The 16,096-nt window shown below is 38.5% G+C and overlaps 3 protein-coding genes across 4 annotated transcripts; 1 reads left to right on the top strand and 2 right to left on the bottom strand.

Moving 5' to 3' along the window:
• Positions 1–719: 719 nt before the first annotated feature.
• Positions 720–3,081, bottom strand: LOC127807733 (glucan endo-1,3-beta-glucosidase 4). 2 transcript variants are annotated; one of them, XM_052345784.1, is made up of 4 exons: positions 2,307–3,081; positions 1,868–2,035; positions 1,392–1,640; positions 720–913 (listed from the first exon to the last, which is right to left on the bottom strand). In XM_052345784.1, the coding sequence occupies exons 2-4, from the start codon at positions 1,935–1,937 to the stop codon at positions 879–881; spliced, it is 354 nt and encodes a 117-aa protein (XP_052201744.1). In that variant the 5' UTR covers positions 1,938–2,035; positions 2,307–3,081; the 3' UTR covers positions 720–878. The 2 variants fall into 2 exon arrangements, with proteins under 2 accessions (XP_052201744.1, XP_052201745.1); XM_052345785.1 differs by having other exon boundaries at positions 1,868–2,031.
• A 107-nt stretch (positions 3,082–3,188) lies between these two features.
• LOC127807732 (OBERON-like protein) lies at positions 3,189–11,096 on the bottom strand. The gene is made up of 3 exons (XM_052345783.1): positions 10,864–11,096; positions 9,087–10,247; positions 3,189–4,065 (listed from the first exon to the last, which is right to left on the bottom strand). The coding sequence occupies exons 2-3, from the start codon at positions 10,219–10,221 to the stop codon at positions 3,437–3,439; spliced, it is 1,764 nt and encodes a 587-aa protein (XP_052201743.1). The 5' UTR covers positions 10,222–10,247; positions 10,864–11,096; the 3' UTR covers positions 3,189–3,436.
• Positions 11,097–14,229: 3,133 nt separating this feature from the next.
• LOC127808670 (uncharacterized) lies at positions 14,230–15,843 on the top strand. The gene has a single exon (XM_052347236.1). It carries the CDS (start codon positions 14,230–14,232, stop codon positions 15,841–15,843), a length of 1,614 nt encoding a protein of 537 aa, XP_052203196.1.
• Positions 15,844–16,096: the final 253 nt, after the last annotated feature.

Below are 16,096 nucleotides of genomic sequence, written 5' to 3'. Positions count from 1 at the left end.
ATAACTTCTGTTAACTTTTAAAAGGAATAAAAATTAGCTTTTTTAAAGTTGGGATACCTCAGTTTTTACAACTTTTACTTAAATAATTACATTTTTATAATAATTTTATTCTTATTTTTAACAAAGAATTACCTTTTTGTCTACGCAATCATGGATTTTTCTTCTCTACCGCCATTTCCATTTTCAGATCTCTTCCTCTCTCTCGTCATCTTCCTCTCTCTTTATACTTTAATTAATTTTTTTATAACACTTGAAACTTATACATATACATTAATTAATTTTTAAAGTATCATTCTATAACTACTAAGGGTATTATGAACAATTATATAAAAATAAGTTATTTTACAGCTTATGGTATTAAACACCACAACTACTTAACTACAACTTCTAAGAAGTTGCAGCAAATAGGTTCACAATTTATTCTAAGTTTTAGAAACTAGAAACTATAATTTCTTTAATTAAGTTACAACAAACGGGCCAATATGCATGACGACAAGCCGTTATTGTTCACTTCCTTCAATACGCAAGGAACAATTTTTGTGTGGGCCAAAAGCCAGACCATGGGCTTCAAAGTCCAAAACATTGGCCCCCGTACCATGTAGCAAAACCGAAACGGGCTTAAGTTCTCAAGGCTCAAGCAGACTGACTGTGTTGGGGCTATTGCCTTACAGGTGATTCAAGTTGAAAGGGAAGGAGGATAATGAAACGGAGAAAGGGCGTCAAGATCAAGAGTGAGAACATGCATATACTAATGTTTGAATCAATACACCGAAGAGAATGGAAATCTTTCACAAATTAAGAAAATGGCAGAAACTTTCTTTCCAAAAAGACTTGCAGATGTAAAGAGAATCGCCAATCGTCCATCCTCAATCCTTTGTTCAAGGGAGAAACTCGTATTTGCACGATCCATGACCTGCCACCAATGACAACAATTAACCACCCATTACATACGGCACGGCTTAATAATTTGATCAAACGACAGGGTGGAATAATCAAAAACAATATATAGGGCGATCCCATATTAATTATATAAAGAAGCTCCCTTTCGTTTGCCAGGTTGCCTTAGAAGACTAGCTTACAGATCAAATTAAGCAGACCTATCCTTCCAAAGCAAGTAATCACACATGGGCTATACTTTTGGCCACATGCACTGCAGCCTCGCTGACTCATGTTCTCCATAACAATATCCATCTATATGTTATATATATTATGTGACCCCCCTGCACCTGCTGGTTCATTATTCTTTCATATTCACAAATCTCACATCCCCAGCCATCTATATATGCAGTCCTAGATATCTAATTAAGACATCTAATTGGCTGTTCATCACGATTCACGTGATGACCTTATAAGGTGCAGTTCAACAGATAACAATTTAAAAAGAATCTTACTTGGATCCAGAGCAGTGATAAGGGCAGCAGAATTGAAGTAGCAGCTTCCTCCTTTATGCTTGAGTTTCTGATAGTAGCTGTTGAATGCAAAGGAAGCATGGTCCTTGACGGTGCTTGGCAAGAAGCAAGGCTGGTTCGGCTGTATCTTTCTGCAATCGGCACCGTTCCCACAGGCCCAATCAAGCCCCTTCTGCAGCTCTTCGTCGGGGGTCTGCTCATCCGCTATGCACCAGTCTTCAAACTGCCCATCTGAAACCCGACACACCCGGCACCCCCCGCACCATGATACATAATAGCTTAATTAGTTATGAACTTAACATAAATAAATGAACAGCGAGAAGATTATTCAAGATTAATTCTTTCCGAAGACCAATACTTGACATAGATAAGGGAGTGCTGTTAGTTTGTGCAGATCAAAATTGAGTGGTAGTAGTACTGGAGGAATACATAATTAAGAACATCGTCATCATCATCACCTGATTTATTTGGGATTGAGGAGAGAAAGAGCAAAGCCAATAGAAGAATCCTCAGCAAGGCAGACGACATTGATCTTCTAGAGCTGTTGCTGTTGCGGCAGCCTCTTTTGGAGTTGGAATTACAGGACCGGAGGTGGTCACTTATCCCCCACAAACAGTACTAGCTAGCTAGTTTAGATGTATGGTCAGTTGGCTGCACTGTAGTGAGCCTAAAGAAACTTGTGGATGATGTTTATATGTAAAGTCTTTATCTACGATTTATCTCTTTTATCGAAATCAAGAGCACGAGCGGCAAAAGATCGTGCAAGAGTGGTAATCCCAAAATCCAAGAAAATCATATATTATATATATATATATATGTACAAACCTAGCTTAGCTAGTCCATTTTCCCAATATTCATACGGACTTTTAAAGGAGATAACGATTGGGATGTACTCACCTGGAATGCCTGAATTGCCCCTGCATTGTCTTAAGGTTCCCGTGGAATCCTTAGCTCCATTTGCCTGTTTTCTCACCACTGGAGTCGAGTCACAAAAGAGATATATAGCCCTCAGAATCCACTGCTTTGTGGATCAAGATCTGGCCAGGGAAATTAATTAACTAGACCCAAAGATGTACCATTTAGACACAGAGATTCTATTAACATCCAATCATTCATCTTCAAGAATTAAGGCAGGAACAGGATCATTCATGTTAATCTCTCTCTATTTACGGAAATAGCTAGAAGGGCAGCTGACAATCATGTGAAATTAAGCATCAAAGTCGCCTTCCTCCCCAAGACAACTCAAAAGCACAAGTTTCATCCCCAATTATCGCCGCAGATTCCGATCCTGCGCTTGTTATTTCTTTTTCTTTTCCTTTATTCCTTCTTTTCTTTCCCCTTTTCTTGTTCATGTTGTTTGATTCTCCACTCCAGTCCATCATAAGACCTCTAAATCATGTCATTAACAGCCTACAATACATATATGACTCTTCTAGACAAATTCCATTGATTGATGATTCAAACGGTTCCCTTTCAATGCCATCTGCATAAAGTAGACTAAACTAGGATTCTTAGACGCCCAGTCCTCTTATCACCAATTTTCTGTACATTCCCAACCATTATATAGAGAAGCAGCGGCAGATATAAACAAAAGCATTGCCACTGCTTGCTCAGAAAATGCAGATGGAGAAGCACATGAAGAATAGAGCCGGTCCAGTACCTATGGGGGCATCTTCACAAAAGTAAGCCCCAATAAATCTTTTCATTTGTTAAATGTGCAAAAGGAAAAGGGGCGGTAAGCAAAAAAGATCACATTCAAGCCAAGAACATCACATCACATCACATCACATCACATCACATCACATCATTCAAAGCAAGAAAAACTACAAGGGTTACCAGGTTAGACCTGGAATATGCACAATGTTACACAGAATTATAATGTTCATAGCGTCAACCTCTTCAAGCAATTTTTTCTAATATTTTTGGGCTAATCACATGATGAAAAGTACAAACACAACAATAGACAAATCACGACAGCCATAGAGCGGGTAAGGCATGGGAAAACCTAAGATTCCATCAGAGACTCCTCAAGGGAGTCCACCACGGCTGTGAAGATCATATGGCTGGCCGTCTGCTTTAGAGGATGAACTAGAGATGTTCTTCAGCATGTCCTGCATCTTGCAATAGAAGAGCATCTGGGATGTGTCATTTCCCCCCCCACTGCTCTGCGAAGCCCTTGAACTCTCCTGAAGCTTAATCTTCTCAAATAGGTATTGCTTCTCAGCTTCAGCTTCGTTCAACCGGAGCTTAAGATATCTGCTGGCATAATCTTCCTCCGACTTCTCTGATTTGGCAAGCGCAATTCTTTGCAGCCTCTCAGCTTCTCGCCTAGCTTCACTAGCCTTCACCTCAAACATATCAGCCTCGGCCTGTTTAAGCCTAACAATACTTTCAAGCTCATCAATTTGTTGTTTCTTCCTCTGTCTCTCCATCTTTAGGCTTGACACTTCCCTGGCCTTGTCCTTCAATTCTTGATCACAAGCATCAACTGCCAGACGAGCTTTCTTTACCATACGCATCTTTTCCTCTGCCACCACCTCCATTTTCTTGATTGCTTCCTGCACAACATCTGCAATTCTGTTGAATGCCTCCTGCGGGGCTACCAGGCGACCGCCATCCTCACTTTCTGAGTTCTTCGATTGGTCAACCTCAAGCTCTGCAATGGGTGAAATTTACATAGTTGGAGAAAGAGACATGGCTCATTAAGTATGATTCATTATTGCTGCTAGAATATACTTTGCTAGGAATCCAGCCTGCCATTTCATTTGAGTTTCATCCATGCACGTGTCAGAATGATGTGCTAAAATTAGAAATCCTTTTCCTTGGCATAAACTACTAATAGGATCACAGTCCAGAAAATATACATACACATGATAGTTCAGTACTTCAATTATACAGGATCCATGGTCCTGATGAAAAAATAAAGAAAAAGCCCTCCAGAAACCAAGAGAAAGTGCTAAAGCATCTCAGTTAGAGCTAGGAAAACAATATAAAAGGCTGTTATGGATTACAAAATTCAATATAATTTGTGAATAAACTCAACTTTAATCCACTCAGATGACTTGGCCATAGAGTCGCCACTAAAGAATGCACTGGTTTAAGTGTCAAATAGTTTAAAACTGAAGAAAAAATGTTACAAGGCATTTCTCGTCAGAAAGTTGGCATTATCCTATTATAGACTGATTCAAAATAAAATTTTGAATGAAATAATGTTACAAACGAAATTAAGATGCTCCTATAACCTCAGATCTATATAAAAGCTGGTCATTCCAGCAATGCAATTCATCCTCTGTTTTTTAAGAGCATTGAGTTTATGGCTTTGAAGTTTGAAGAAATGCAAACATATATGTTCAATTACATAATTTATGAGTGTGAAGGAGAGCCTTGTAAGGTTGATCCACTGTGACCTTGAGATCACAGGTTCAAGTCAGAAAATAACCTCTTTGCAAAGCAAGGGCAAGGCATACAATTGACCATCCCCAGAGCTGGCAATGCAGAGGCCTCATGCAGTAGGTTCACCTTTTTACACAATTTACAAATGTAACAGATGGAATCTTATAATCTTGTGAAGTGTCATGCACCAAGGTTTAACCTAGGGTTTGTAAGGGAATTTGGAAGAAATCAGGGAAGAGAGAATAGAAAGGGAGGGAGGAATGAGAAGAATGGAGGGAGATCAGGGATAGAATTGAAGAGAGAGAAGCATTCAATCAGTTATTACTCATTGTCTCCCAAAAGATCCTCTCGAGTAGCTTATATAGCTACTCTTATAGTTAGTGCTTTCAGTTATCATTTGTAACTGAAAGTATTACTGCTTTCCATTCTAAAACAGAAATGTAACTGAAAAATACTAGTTGTAAAAGAAAAATACAAATCAGTAATTGCCGCATACTTTAATGACCATTATACCCTAGGGTTGTGACAATCCCCTCTCCTTAAAAGATTTCTTGCCCCCAAGAAATCATAGTAAAGTTCTGGAGTGATTATGGTCACTGATTCTGCATGCCTCCTGCAGAAGAAATTACTTCATCAAATCCCTGCTTTCACAATCTGATTCATCCATCTTAAACTGTTAGCCATCTTTTTCATTCTTTTTTTTTCTTTTTCCTTTCTTTGTTTCTCCTTCTTGGCCTTTTCCTCTTCGTTGAATATATCTGAAAAAACAAATCATTGTGATATCTCTCAGTTGCTAGCATAAGGGCATCAATGAACACATATTTCTCAATTGTCCACCCTCTCAAATAGCCAAAGAGCTCTGACAATTCATATTCCTTCTGCGGAGGGAAAGCATTTTGGAGTAGTTCAGTGGCAGGTGGACGATCTGCAGGACTTGGGGACATCAAGCACTGTAACAATGATACCGGATCTAGAAATTCAACAACCCATGCAAGAGGAAGTTCACCCTTCTGTTTAAGATCAGAAAGAACAAGATGCCTCTCCATAGCTGTTCCAAATGGGTGCCATAGCATAAAGAAGACAACCCTTGAGCTGTACATGTCAGCCTTCTCATAACTCTTTGGCCACCCTTCCTCAATTTACAGTTCAGTGTAAAAATAAGTACCAACTTGGCCAGTAAGATCTAAAGAAACTGCAACCATTTCTGCAACCATTTGGATCCTGGTCCAACTCATCTTTGGCCCAATTTTTAGCCAACATCACAAATGAGTATCTGTTATTCCCATGCCACTTCATCATGATTTATTAGCTGTCCTTCAGATTCCTTAGCAACTATAACAGGGTTCATTTCAATAGATTTCTCCTCTGGTGGAGCCTCAAGAATTCCTCCAGTAGTTGCCATTCCTCCTTTGTCATTCTGAATTTCCTGCTCCAATTTAGGTCTTTCCTCACTTCTTGCGACAAACATTCCTAATCTTAGGGCCTCAGCAGCCTTAGGAATACCTCCAATCTTTTGGCTGCTCTTAGTATAACTATTAGACTGTAGCCCATGCTTTCTAAAAATGGCTTCCAAGGTGAGTTCCTGAAACCTTGTTTTCTTAGCCATTTGTTTCACGGTTGCAGGCATCATCATCTTGACCATTGACCTCAGTTCGTCCTTTAAACTACTAATAAAACTTGATACAAAATAGTGTTCCGTTAGGGCTAATTGAGCATTCCACATTAGGGACCTTAACTCCTCAAAACTAACCTGATAATCTGTCACCAATCCCTCCTGACTTAATTTGTTGAACTCCTCAATCACACAAAATAGTGCTCCGTCAGGGCTAATTGAGCATTCCACATTAGGGACCTTAACTCCTCAAATCTAACCTGATAATCTGTCACTGATCCCTCCTGACTTAATTTGTTGAAGTCCTCAATCACATCAATCATGTTCTCCCCAAATCAATCACATAGATCTTCAGCAAAATCAGTCTACCTGAATTTCCAATTCCAAGGCCAGTAGTTCTTCTATCTCTTGCAGTCCAGTGGTCCTAGGGAGGATGCCATGGTTGGGCAAAATTGGATTAGCTACTGCACGAGGAGGAAAACCTGGTGATAATCGAAATTGAGGTAGCAAAGACAGCATGTTGAAGATGTTGTTGATCTGCTTGCCATGTTGCTCCATCGTCTCCCAATGCCTCTCCAACTCCCTCTGCATTCTTCTCGAGGGGCAGCTAATTCTCTCTACATTCCCTTTGAGAGGCAGTTATATCCACCCGCATGTTTTCTTTGATGGCTACAATATCTTCTTGGCCGTGGGTCATCGCCTCATGGGTTTGCATCATCCCAAACTTCAATGCCTCCTTTCTCAACTCTAGCTGCTTCGATCTGGTTTCTCCGGCCACCACTCAATTGTTTGCATTGACTTCACCTATAACTAGCTTCCAAGAAATGATAGGCTTCTGCAATTCGCCTAAGAGGCAGCTTCGAAAACTTGTTGGCTTGCACAATTTCTACGATTCAGCTAGCTTCCGTGAAAAACCTAACCTGAGCAACCTCCTACGACTTGATTGGCTCCGATAATCGCTCGCTCTACATTGCCTTCAAATTTGAGCCAAGAATCACAATCGGAATCGCAACTATTGAGAATCTCCGATCGTTAGCATCGCCCGAAATCACTGCTCAACCGATTTCGAAGAAAGTCGTCGGAATTCGCTTGTAGATCGCCTCTAAACAAATAGCTTCTGATGTACCACTCTGATTTTTGCCTATCCTCAATTCGTTGGAATTGAGAATCGATCGTTGTAGTTGTCTGTGTAACCACGTCCAAATTCACGATAGGCTGCCAAAGTCTCCTTCAAAATCATATTGACGCAACTGCTAGTAACTGCCTGACATGCCTCTGAGACCAATTGTTAGGTCCTGATTCTTCTTTGTTGGGCTCTATTGCAGTTAATAGATGTCACTGGAATTCTTGAATTCACCGACTCTGTTGAATTCGTCGGGATTACACGAATCACTATTCGATCAATGTCATCACCTGCTGTGGTTTGACAATCCACAATTCTGAGTTGCAACCTAAGTGCAACAGTCGAGAATTGGCTGCTATGAATCCACCTTCTAAGAATATGCTTCGCATGCTATTTCCGAACCAATGATTAGCTCCAAATTTGCCTCCAATAATTGCTTAATCCAGTTGCTCAAAATTCACCTAGATCTGATTTGCCTTCCTAAAAATCAAAATTCAGCAGTCCTGAGTTCGCCTGAATCAACTGCACATGATCGCCTATGTCCGTAGTCACCAATGATCAGCATGTTCAGGAATCTGCTTCCAACACTCGCCTTCCCAACTTGCCTCAGCCACAAGTTAGCAGGTGAGGACCATTGGCTCTGAATTTTCCTTGGTCAACTGCTAAAACTTTCAGATCTCAGCTGAGAATTGTCGGCTCTAATCCCAAATGTCATGCACCAAGGTTTAACCTAGGGTTTGTAAGGGAATTTGGAAGAAATCGGGGAAGAGAGAATAGAAAGGGAGGGAGGAATGATAAGAATGGAGGGAGATCAGGGAGAGAATTGAAGGGAGAAGCATTCAATCAGTTATTACTCATTGTCCCCCAAATGATCCTCTTGAGTAGCTTATATAGCTACTCTTACAGTTAGTGCTTTCAGTTATCATTTGCAACTGAAAGTATTACAGCTTTCCATTCTAAAACATAAATGTAACTGAAAAATACTAGTTGTAAAAGAAATATACAAATCAGTAATTGCCATATGCTTTAATGACCCTTATACCCTAGGGTCGTAACATGAAGTAACATAAAAGATTGGTGAGCTAGAATTCAAGTAGGCAATCCTACATAGTGAGATTAAGAATTGGAACCATTGTTGTCAACAACATTCAAAGTTGGTAAATGTAAAAGATAAACATCATGGCGATCATGGAAAATATCCAAATAGAATGTGTTAAATATGATTACTTTTGCATGCTTAAATTGTTTCACCATAGACAGAGTCATTTACATGCGGTACGAATCTTAAACTCATATATCAACTCCATTATAGGCCCAAAGACTCTACTTGGCAATTTAGTGATCCAACAAAAATACTATGCTTACTACATTGCTCATGAGTCACAAAGTAGATAGCTCAAAGCATAATTGTACCATGCTAAAAACAATTTAAAATATACACCTCAAATAAATAATGAAGAAAGAGAGCTTTCAGGAAGCAATTTCTTTTTTGGGAGGATAATCCATCACAGTTAAGGCTACCAAAGAAATTAACACACATAACATGTACCTTGAAAGAAGAGCAATATTACTTTACAAGCCGTGGGTTCTGCCATCCCGCCTTTCAGCTGGTCTATGAGTTCCTCGCACTTCCAAAACAGTTTCCTCCCCCGTGGATCCTCACTCCCATGGAATATTCTACCAACATAATCAAGTTCTCTTATCAGCGCTTCGCGATCCCAACTTGGCGCGCAGTGTTGGAATACATCTTTGACCCATCCCAATAATTCAGATGTCCTACTGCAAGCTCGGCACCTAAAAAGCATATCTGCTGGAACTGAACCAGCCTTAACACCAGGGCCCATACCAATCAATGCATTTCGGATAGCACAATCTGTGTGTGTCCAATGAGAGCATAAATCACAACCAATCCATCGGCATGTGTTCACCTCAAAATCAAACTTGTTGCAAATCACACACATGCAAAGGTTGCAGAAACCATTTCTCATGGAGCAAGTTTCACAGGTGCAATCCTCTGCAGGAAGAGGGCTTTGACAGGCTATGTTTCTGCACCGCTTGTATAGGAAAACCTCAATAAGAAAAGTTTGGGATAGGCTAACACTCGGATGCAAAAATGCCTGAATCCCAGTCTTGATTGCAACAAGAATTTCTAGCTGGACCCTGTGTGCCCTAATCAGTGTTTTATCAGTCAAATCACTCCTGCTTTGAACTAACTTCTGCAGAAAAAGAAACTCCTCTCTGTGCAGAGGGCCCCCTGTTCCTTCAAGAATGACGCGAAGTTCATTCTTAAGCTTTTCTAGAAACTCATCTGGAAGATGTTGCATTTGTTCAGATACTATATCCACTCTTTCTCTGGCCACATCTCTGAGTGACATCTTATCTGAGCTAGAGATATGGCGGATGACAGAATGTTCAGTGAAACCATTCTCCCCTTCCTTGTCCTTCTCCAGTTTTTTGGGCATCAAAGCATCAGCAGTAGGCCAGGTTTCATGAGAGCTGGCACTTTCTGATGGGGATTCGCGGACTTGATCTGAGTTTGAGCCACGCTCTTGAAGATTAGGAGACCCACAGGCATCAGGTGAAACTAGGGACAAGGATGTTTGCAGCCCTCCTGATCGTGGCTGCTGACGAGGAGGCAGCATTTTTGGTGAAGTTTGGCGCTGGAAATGAGAGCCGGATGACATTCGCTTGAAACAGCGTGGACCTCAATCTGAAATAAAGTAAAGAAGGTTCACTTTTATCATCCAGACACACCGAACAAGATTGTGAGCCAGTTTATTTGTGTTTGTAAAGAAAAATTTCACAAAAATTAGAGATGGTAAATTTTGATCGGCCCGTCAAATTTACGCCCTAGGAAAACTAAACATCTAACAGGTGACGATGAAGATTCAATCAGAACACATGTGACGGGGAACCATTGCAAATGAATATTCAAAGACCAACATAATCAAGCAGCTGCGCCTCCACTCCAGCATTTCTAGGCAAGGAATACAAACGAAAAATAAAGTTTCTGAAGCAAACTAACGATTTGGAAATCAAATCCAAGTTAGGAGTACGATATTTAAGCGGTAACAAATTCACAAATTTGAAATTAAAGAAAAACCTAGTTTCAACTATTCTAATAGAACCCACAACTAAAACCAGCAGATCAAGACCGAACATCAAAGCTTCAAAAGCCCACAACGAAGGAAATCAATTGAAAAAGGAACCAAACAAAAAAAAAAAAAAAAAAGAAGAAAGAAAAGGTAAATCAGAACAATAGAGAATAGAACCCAGAAGATACAAAATTGAGCAAGATCTAGGGCTAGCTGAACAAGATAACTCACCGGGACTTCTTGAAAGTGGGAAAGAAACCGAGAGAGATGAGGGGTAAAAGGGTGCTGAAGAAATCGATTAAAATTGCACGAGCAAGCCAAGCTCTAGATCCGCCGCGACATGGGTCTTATGACTATCCATCCATCCATCCATCCATCTATCTGCGCACAAATGGGTCGACGAAGAGAGAGCCGCTTTCTTCTGACTCGATCCTTTTCTAATTCTCTCTCTTCTCTATTATACTACGTTATTATATGTGAATTGGATTGACCCTGCAAGCCGTTTAAACAAACACCACCGGGTTGTCGGGTCAGCGCACCCCCAACCCAAATACGTTAGGGTAAATTCCGCTTTTATCATCATCCTTTGGGTCATAAAACCACTTATTTTACCTTTTTCTTTTTTGTATTTATTTTCAATAATAATAGTTTTTTTTTTTTAAAGCTGACCGCATAAATTCATCCCTTAATTTTTATTTTTTTTATTTTAACACCCTTAATTTTTTTTTGTTCCAATTATACTCCTAACCAACTAAAATAATATAAATTCACCTCTCAACTTTTACTCTTTTTTTTTTTTTAATTGTGACACCTCAATTTTAGTTAGTTTTAATTATATTCTTAAACTAATTAATTTAATGTAGTATGAACATTTGGCCAATTTTGGAATTATGATTGATATTCCTATATTTTCGATAACTTGGGGTTGTTATCTCGAGATTTGAATCAATTATATAGTACATTGTTGATATTAATGAGAACATAATTTAAACTTTTGACACAATTTTTGTTTTGATTTCACAATTTTTCAATTTAACTCAATTAAATAATATTGTTTTTACTCCTACACCATCTTTCAATAAAGATGACAACGATAATAAAGATGCAATGATTGGATTGAGAATTGGGTAAGAGAATTTATCATATTCTTTTGATTTTGGTGGGTGGATTTTAGTCTTGTAGGGAGATTCCGTTTAAGAAAAAGAAAAAAAAAAAGAGAAAAATTAGATTTATTTTTTCTTTTAGTTTTGAATTTTTTAATATAAATAAAATTCACATCATCAATGTTAATAACTCATCACTTTCTATTAGACGAATGCACATTCCGTGTTATGAATCACATTGGACAAGTGTTTATATGGCTTGAAATTGAGTAATTTAAAGGTGTAATTTAGACTATGTAAAATTGAGAGTGTTACAATAAAAAAAAAATATGAAAATTGAGAGGTGAATTTACACACTATTAATTGATTCATGAGTATAATTGAAATCAAACAAAATTAAAGGTATCATAATAAAAAAAAAACGATAAAAGTTAAAATGGTAAATATATGAATTTGGCCTTTAAGTTATATTTTCCAACTTAAACACATTCATGCCATAAAAATGGCCAAAATCATATGGGATTATGGAGTATGGGGTTATGCTTGTAAGCTTAGGATCTTAAGTCTTAAGTGATCTTCCATGATCATAGTACCCCCACATGTTTACAAGATTTCTTTTATATATACCCTTGCGTTTGTTTTCACGAGTCACACTTAATATTTTATTATTTATCACATCTTTCCAAATGACGTGACAAACCCCTTACCTCTTCCCTAATCAATATTATTTAAATTTTTGCTTCTTAATTCTTTTATATATTAACAACATTAACCTCCAGTACTTAAAGCTCCTCAAAAATTCAAAGATATCATAGTCTCTTATAATCATTAAAACCCTGTTCATAATATTGTTAATCTCTACTTAAACTTATGAATCACATACTATAAAGTCACCCTAATAGTAATAAAATTATGAATCAAAACCACAATTTGGAATTCCTAATGTGATGCCTTATAGGACCCCCTCACACCACAAATTTATTAAATTTACCCTATTTTGTTACTCTATTCTCTAAATTTAATCATCACAATTGATGTCACGTGTACTTCTATTATTCTTAGAGTGAAGAGAGTTTACAAATTCTCTTTACCACATATTTTGGTGACAAAATAATTTTGTTAAATTTTTTACTATTAATTAAAAGAGTGCTTTTAGTCTTCATGGACATGATAGTAATAAAACACTTAATGTTTCATATGGAATATCAGAGTTCAAATCAGTGCGATGACTTACTAAAAGACTTAAATATTATATGGACTGTACTAAATATTCAACGCTTAATGCATGTAGATTGTGTTCGCATTCGGATTTACATGAGATGCATTAAGGGAAAAGTCATCGCCCATCCCTGAAATTAGTTAGACAAAACTTAGATATTCCAAGATTTTTTTTTTTAAAAAAAAAATGCTTTTAATTAAACGAAGAGTGGGTTGGTTGGTCTAATTCAAAGCCTAATCTTGACAACCTTCACATCTCATTAAACAATCATCATCATCTAATCTTATTTTTATAAAAAGAACACAGTAATTGATTAGCAAATTGCTTGCTCATCATCAGGGGCGGATTTACATGTGAGCTGCCCTGGACTGCAGCCCACAAGAAAAATGGATTAGATAGGCTAAATTTTAGCCTTATTTGACCCCAGCCCACCCTAGCCCCCCTCTAAAACCCTTCTCTTCTCCAGTCCGCTTCTTCTTCCTCTCCCGACCTCACTCTCGCTCTCTCTTAGACTCTCACCCTCGCCGCGGCGCCGCCTCTCGTCTCGCTCTCCGCCTCCTCTCTCTTTCTCGTCCGGCGTCGGGCATTCGGTTTCGCTGGCCCTCACTCTCTGCATCTCTCTTGCTCGCCCTCGGCCCCTCGCTTTCTTCATCTCTCTTGCTCGCGCTCGCCGCTCGCCTTCGGCCCCTCTTGCTCTCGCCTCTCGCTTGCCCTCGCTGAGCTCGCTCTCTGCCTCTCTCGCTCGCCCTCGCCCTCGCCCTCTGCCTCTCTTGCTCGTCCCCCTCGCCCTCTGCCTCTCTTGCTCGCCCTCGCCCTCGCGGCCTCGCCCTCTGCCTCTCTCGCTCGCCCTTGCCCTCGTGGTGGCGCGGCCTCGCCCTCGCCTCTTGCTCTCGCTGGACCACTCTCGCCGGCAGCCAGCCCTAGCAGCCTAGGTAATTTTTTTGTTTTTTTTTTTTGCCTCTGCCTCTGCTTAACAAATAAAATAAATTGTTTGTGGGTTTTGTCTTGTTGATTGATTAATTTGATTCGTTCGTTCGTTAAAGCTACTGTCTTTTTTGAGCAATTTATAAATAATTTTTTTGCTAATTTTGTGTCTGCTTGGATTGGAGTTGGCTGTTTGACTGCTGCATTCAGTTAGGATTAAGAATTTAGGAATACAATTGTCAATTGTTAATTTGTTTATTATATTGGCCTTGCATTTGGCTCAAATTAAATATTTTAACTGTTCGATTATTGAATTATGTTATTTTTTGTTTGTGTATCTTAAAATTTAGAATGGAACAACAATCTTCTACGAAGAAAGGAAAAACATTGTTATCTTTTTTCAGAAAGAGAGATCATCATACTAGTGAAAGTACTTCAATTGATGATGTGCAAAATCGATCTAGTGAATTTACACCAATTTCTTCAAGTTTATCTCCTGAAATTGAACTTTCTCCATCTTCAAATCCTGAATGTCAATGGTCTTCTTGTATTGAACGGGATCCGGGGAAAAGAAAACAAATTTGTGAATATCCTATTAATGCACGGGATGAGATTAGACGGGCATATCTACTAGCTGGGTCATATCAACCATTACTTTTGAATTACAAGAAGACCACTTTTGGAAATCAACGTCGGAGTTTTCAGAAAAATTGGTTCAATCAATTTAGGTGGTTAGAATATTCACCTTCCGAAGACAAGGCATATTGTTTCTACTGTTTTCTATTTCTGAATGATGGTCATTCATCAAATATTTCGACGTTGGCTATTGTGGGATTTGACAATTGGAAGAGGATTAACCAAGGAAATAAATGTGTTTTTCTTACTCATGTTGGTTCTTCACCTTCGTCGCCCCACTTGAATTGTGTGATAATGGCTAAAGATTTAATGAATTCGTCTCAACATATTGAAAGGGTAATTCATTCACAAACAAAAGAAAAATCTCAAAAAAATCGCTTGAGCCTAAGGGCTTCAGTTATAGCTGTCAAGTTACTAGCACTTCAAGGTTGTGCCTTTAGAGGTCACGATGAATCTTCATCTTCATTGAATCGTGGAAATTTTATTCAAATGCTTAAGACTTTTGGACAATTGAGTATGGAAGTTGATAAAGTTATATTAGATAATGCTCCGAAAAATGCTCAATATATTGCTCCAAATATTCAGAAGGATATTTTGCATATTATGGCTAATAGAGTACGACAGATGATTCGTGAGGATGTTGGAGATGAACGCTTTTGTATTTTTATGGATGAAGCAAAAGATGAATCTAATCGAGAGCAATTGGCCATTATTTTAAGGTTTGTGAATAGTTGTGGTATTTTGACAGTACGTTTTTTTGCAATCAAAAGCGTTAGTAACACCACGTCCTTAAACCTAAAAAATGAGATTTCTGATATTCTTACTCGACACGACCTTCAACTTAGCAAAATGAGAAGTCAAGAATATGATGGTGCTAATAATATGCGTGGTACTTGGAATGAACTTCAAGCTTTATTTCTTAGAGATTATCCATATGCATATTATGTTCATTGCTTTGCACATAGGTTACAACTGGCATTGATTTCTGCAGCTAAGGATGTCAGTGTTATTTGGGAATTCTTTTCTCATTTGGATAATGTTATCAATATTATTAATTCTTCTTCTCAGCGCATTAGTGAGTTGCAAAATGCTCAAAGAAAAGAAGTTGAGCATATGTTGAGTATTGGAGAGCGTGAGTCTGGAAGTGGAGCCAATCAAATAGGTAATTTGCAATGTGCTGGAACAACACGTTGGAGTTCCCATTATGATTCTGTAAAAAGCATGATAAGCATGTATTCTGCAACTTGCAAGGTGCTTGAATATCTTAAAGTTCATTGTTCAAAAGCAAGTTCTTTGCATGTTTTAAATTTGTGTTCAATTTGCTTTTAATGCACAAAATTATGAGAATAACTGATGTTCTTTGTCAAGCTCTTCAAAAAAAATCACTAGACATTTTGGCTGCTATGAGATTTGTTTCTACTGCGAAACTTATTCTTCAAGAATTGAGAGAAGAAGGTTGGGAAGTGTTTCTTCAAGAAGTAAAAGATTTTTGTTCAAGACACAACATTGACATACTGGATCTAGATTCTTCATATATGATTGGTCGTTGTAGGGATGAGACTACAGTTGAGCACCATTATCA

Source organism: Diospyros lotus, chromosome 8, assembly GCF_014633365.1.
Source record: "Diospyros lotus cultivar Yz01 chromosome 8, ASM1463336v1, whole genome shotgun sequence".
Classification (NCBI taxonomy): domain Eukaryota; kingdom Viridiplantae; phylum Streptophyta; class Magnoliopsida; order Ericales; family Ebenaceae; genus Diospyros; species Diospyros lotus.
Note: the sequence above shows the minus strand (reverse complement) of the source record. Positions and strands in the feature narration are given on the sequence as shown.

Coding starts and splice junctions, on each gene's coding strand:
- LOC127807732 (XM_052345783.1), bottom strand. CDS start 10,221: ATGTCATCCGGCTCTCATTTCCAGCGCCAAACTTCACCAAAAATGCTG. Junction 4,066..9,086: donor AATATTGCTCTTCTTTCAAG/GTACATGTTATG, acceptor CACCCATTGCAG/AGCTTGAGGTTGACCAATCG.
- LOC127808670 (XM_052347236.1), top strand. CDS start 14,230: ATGGAACAACAATCTTCTACGAAGAAAGGAAAAACATTGTTATCTTTT.
- LOC127807733 (XM_052345784.1), bottom strand. CDS start 1,937: ATGTCGTCTGCCTTGCTGAGGATTCTTCTATTGGCTTTGCTCTTTCTC. Junction 1,641..1,867: donor CTCAATCCCAAATAAATCAG/GTGATGATGATG, acceptor GTCGGGTTTCAG/ATGGGCAGTTTGAAGACTGG. Junction 914..1,391: donor TATCACTGCTCTGGATCCAA/GTAAGATTCTTT, acceptor CATTGGTGGCAG/GTCATGGATCGTGCAAATAC.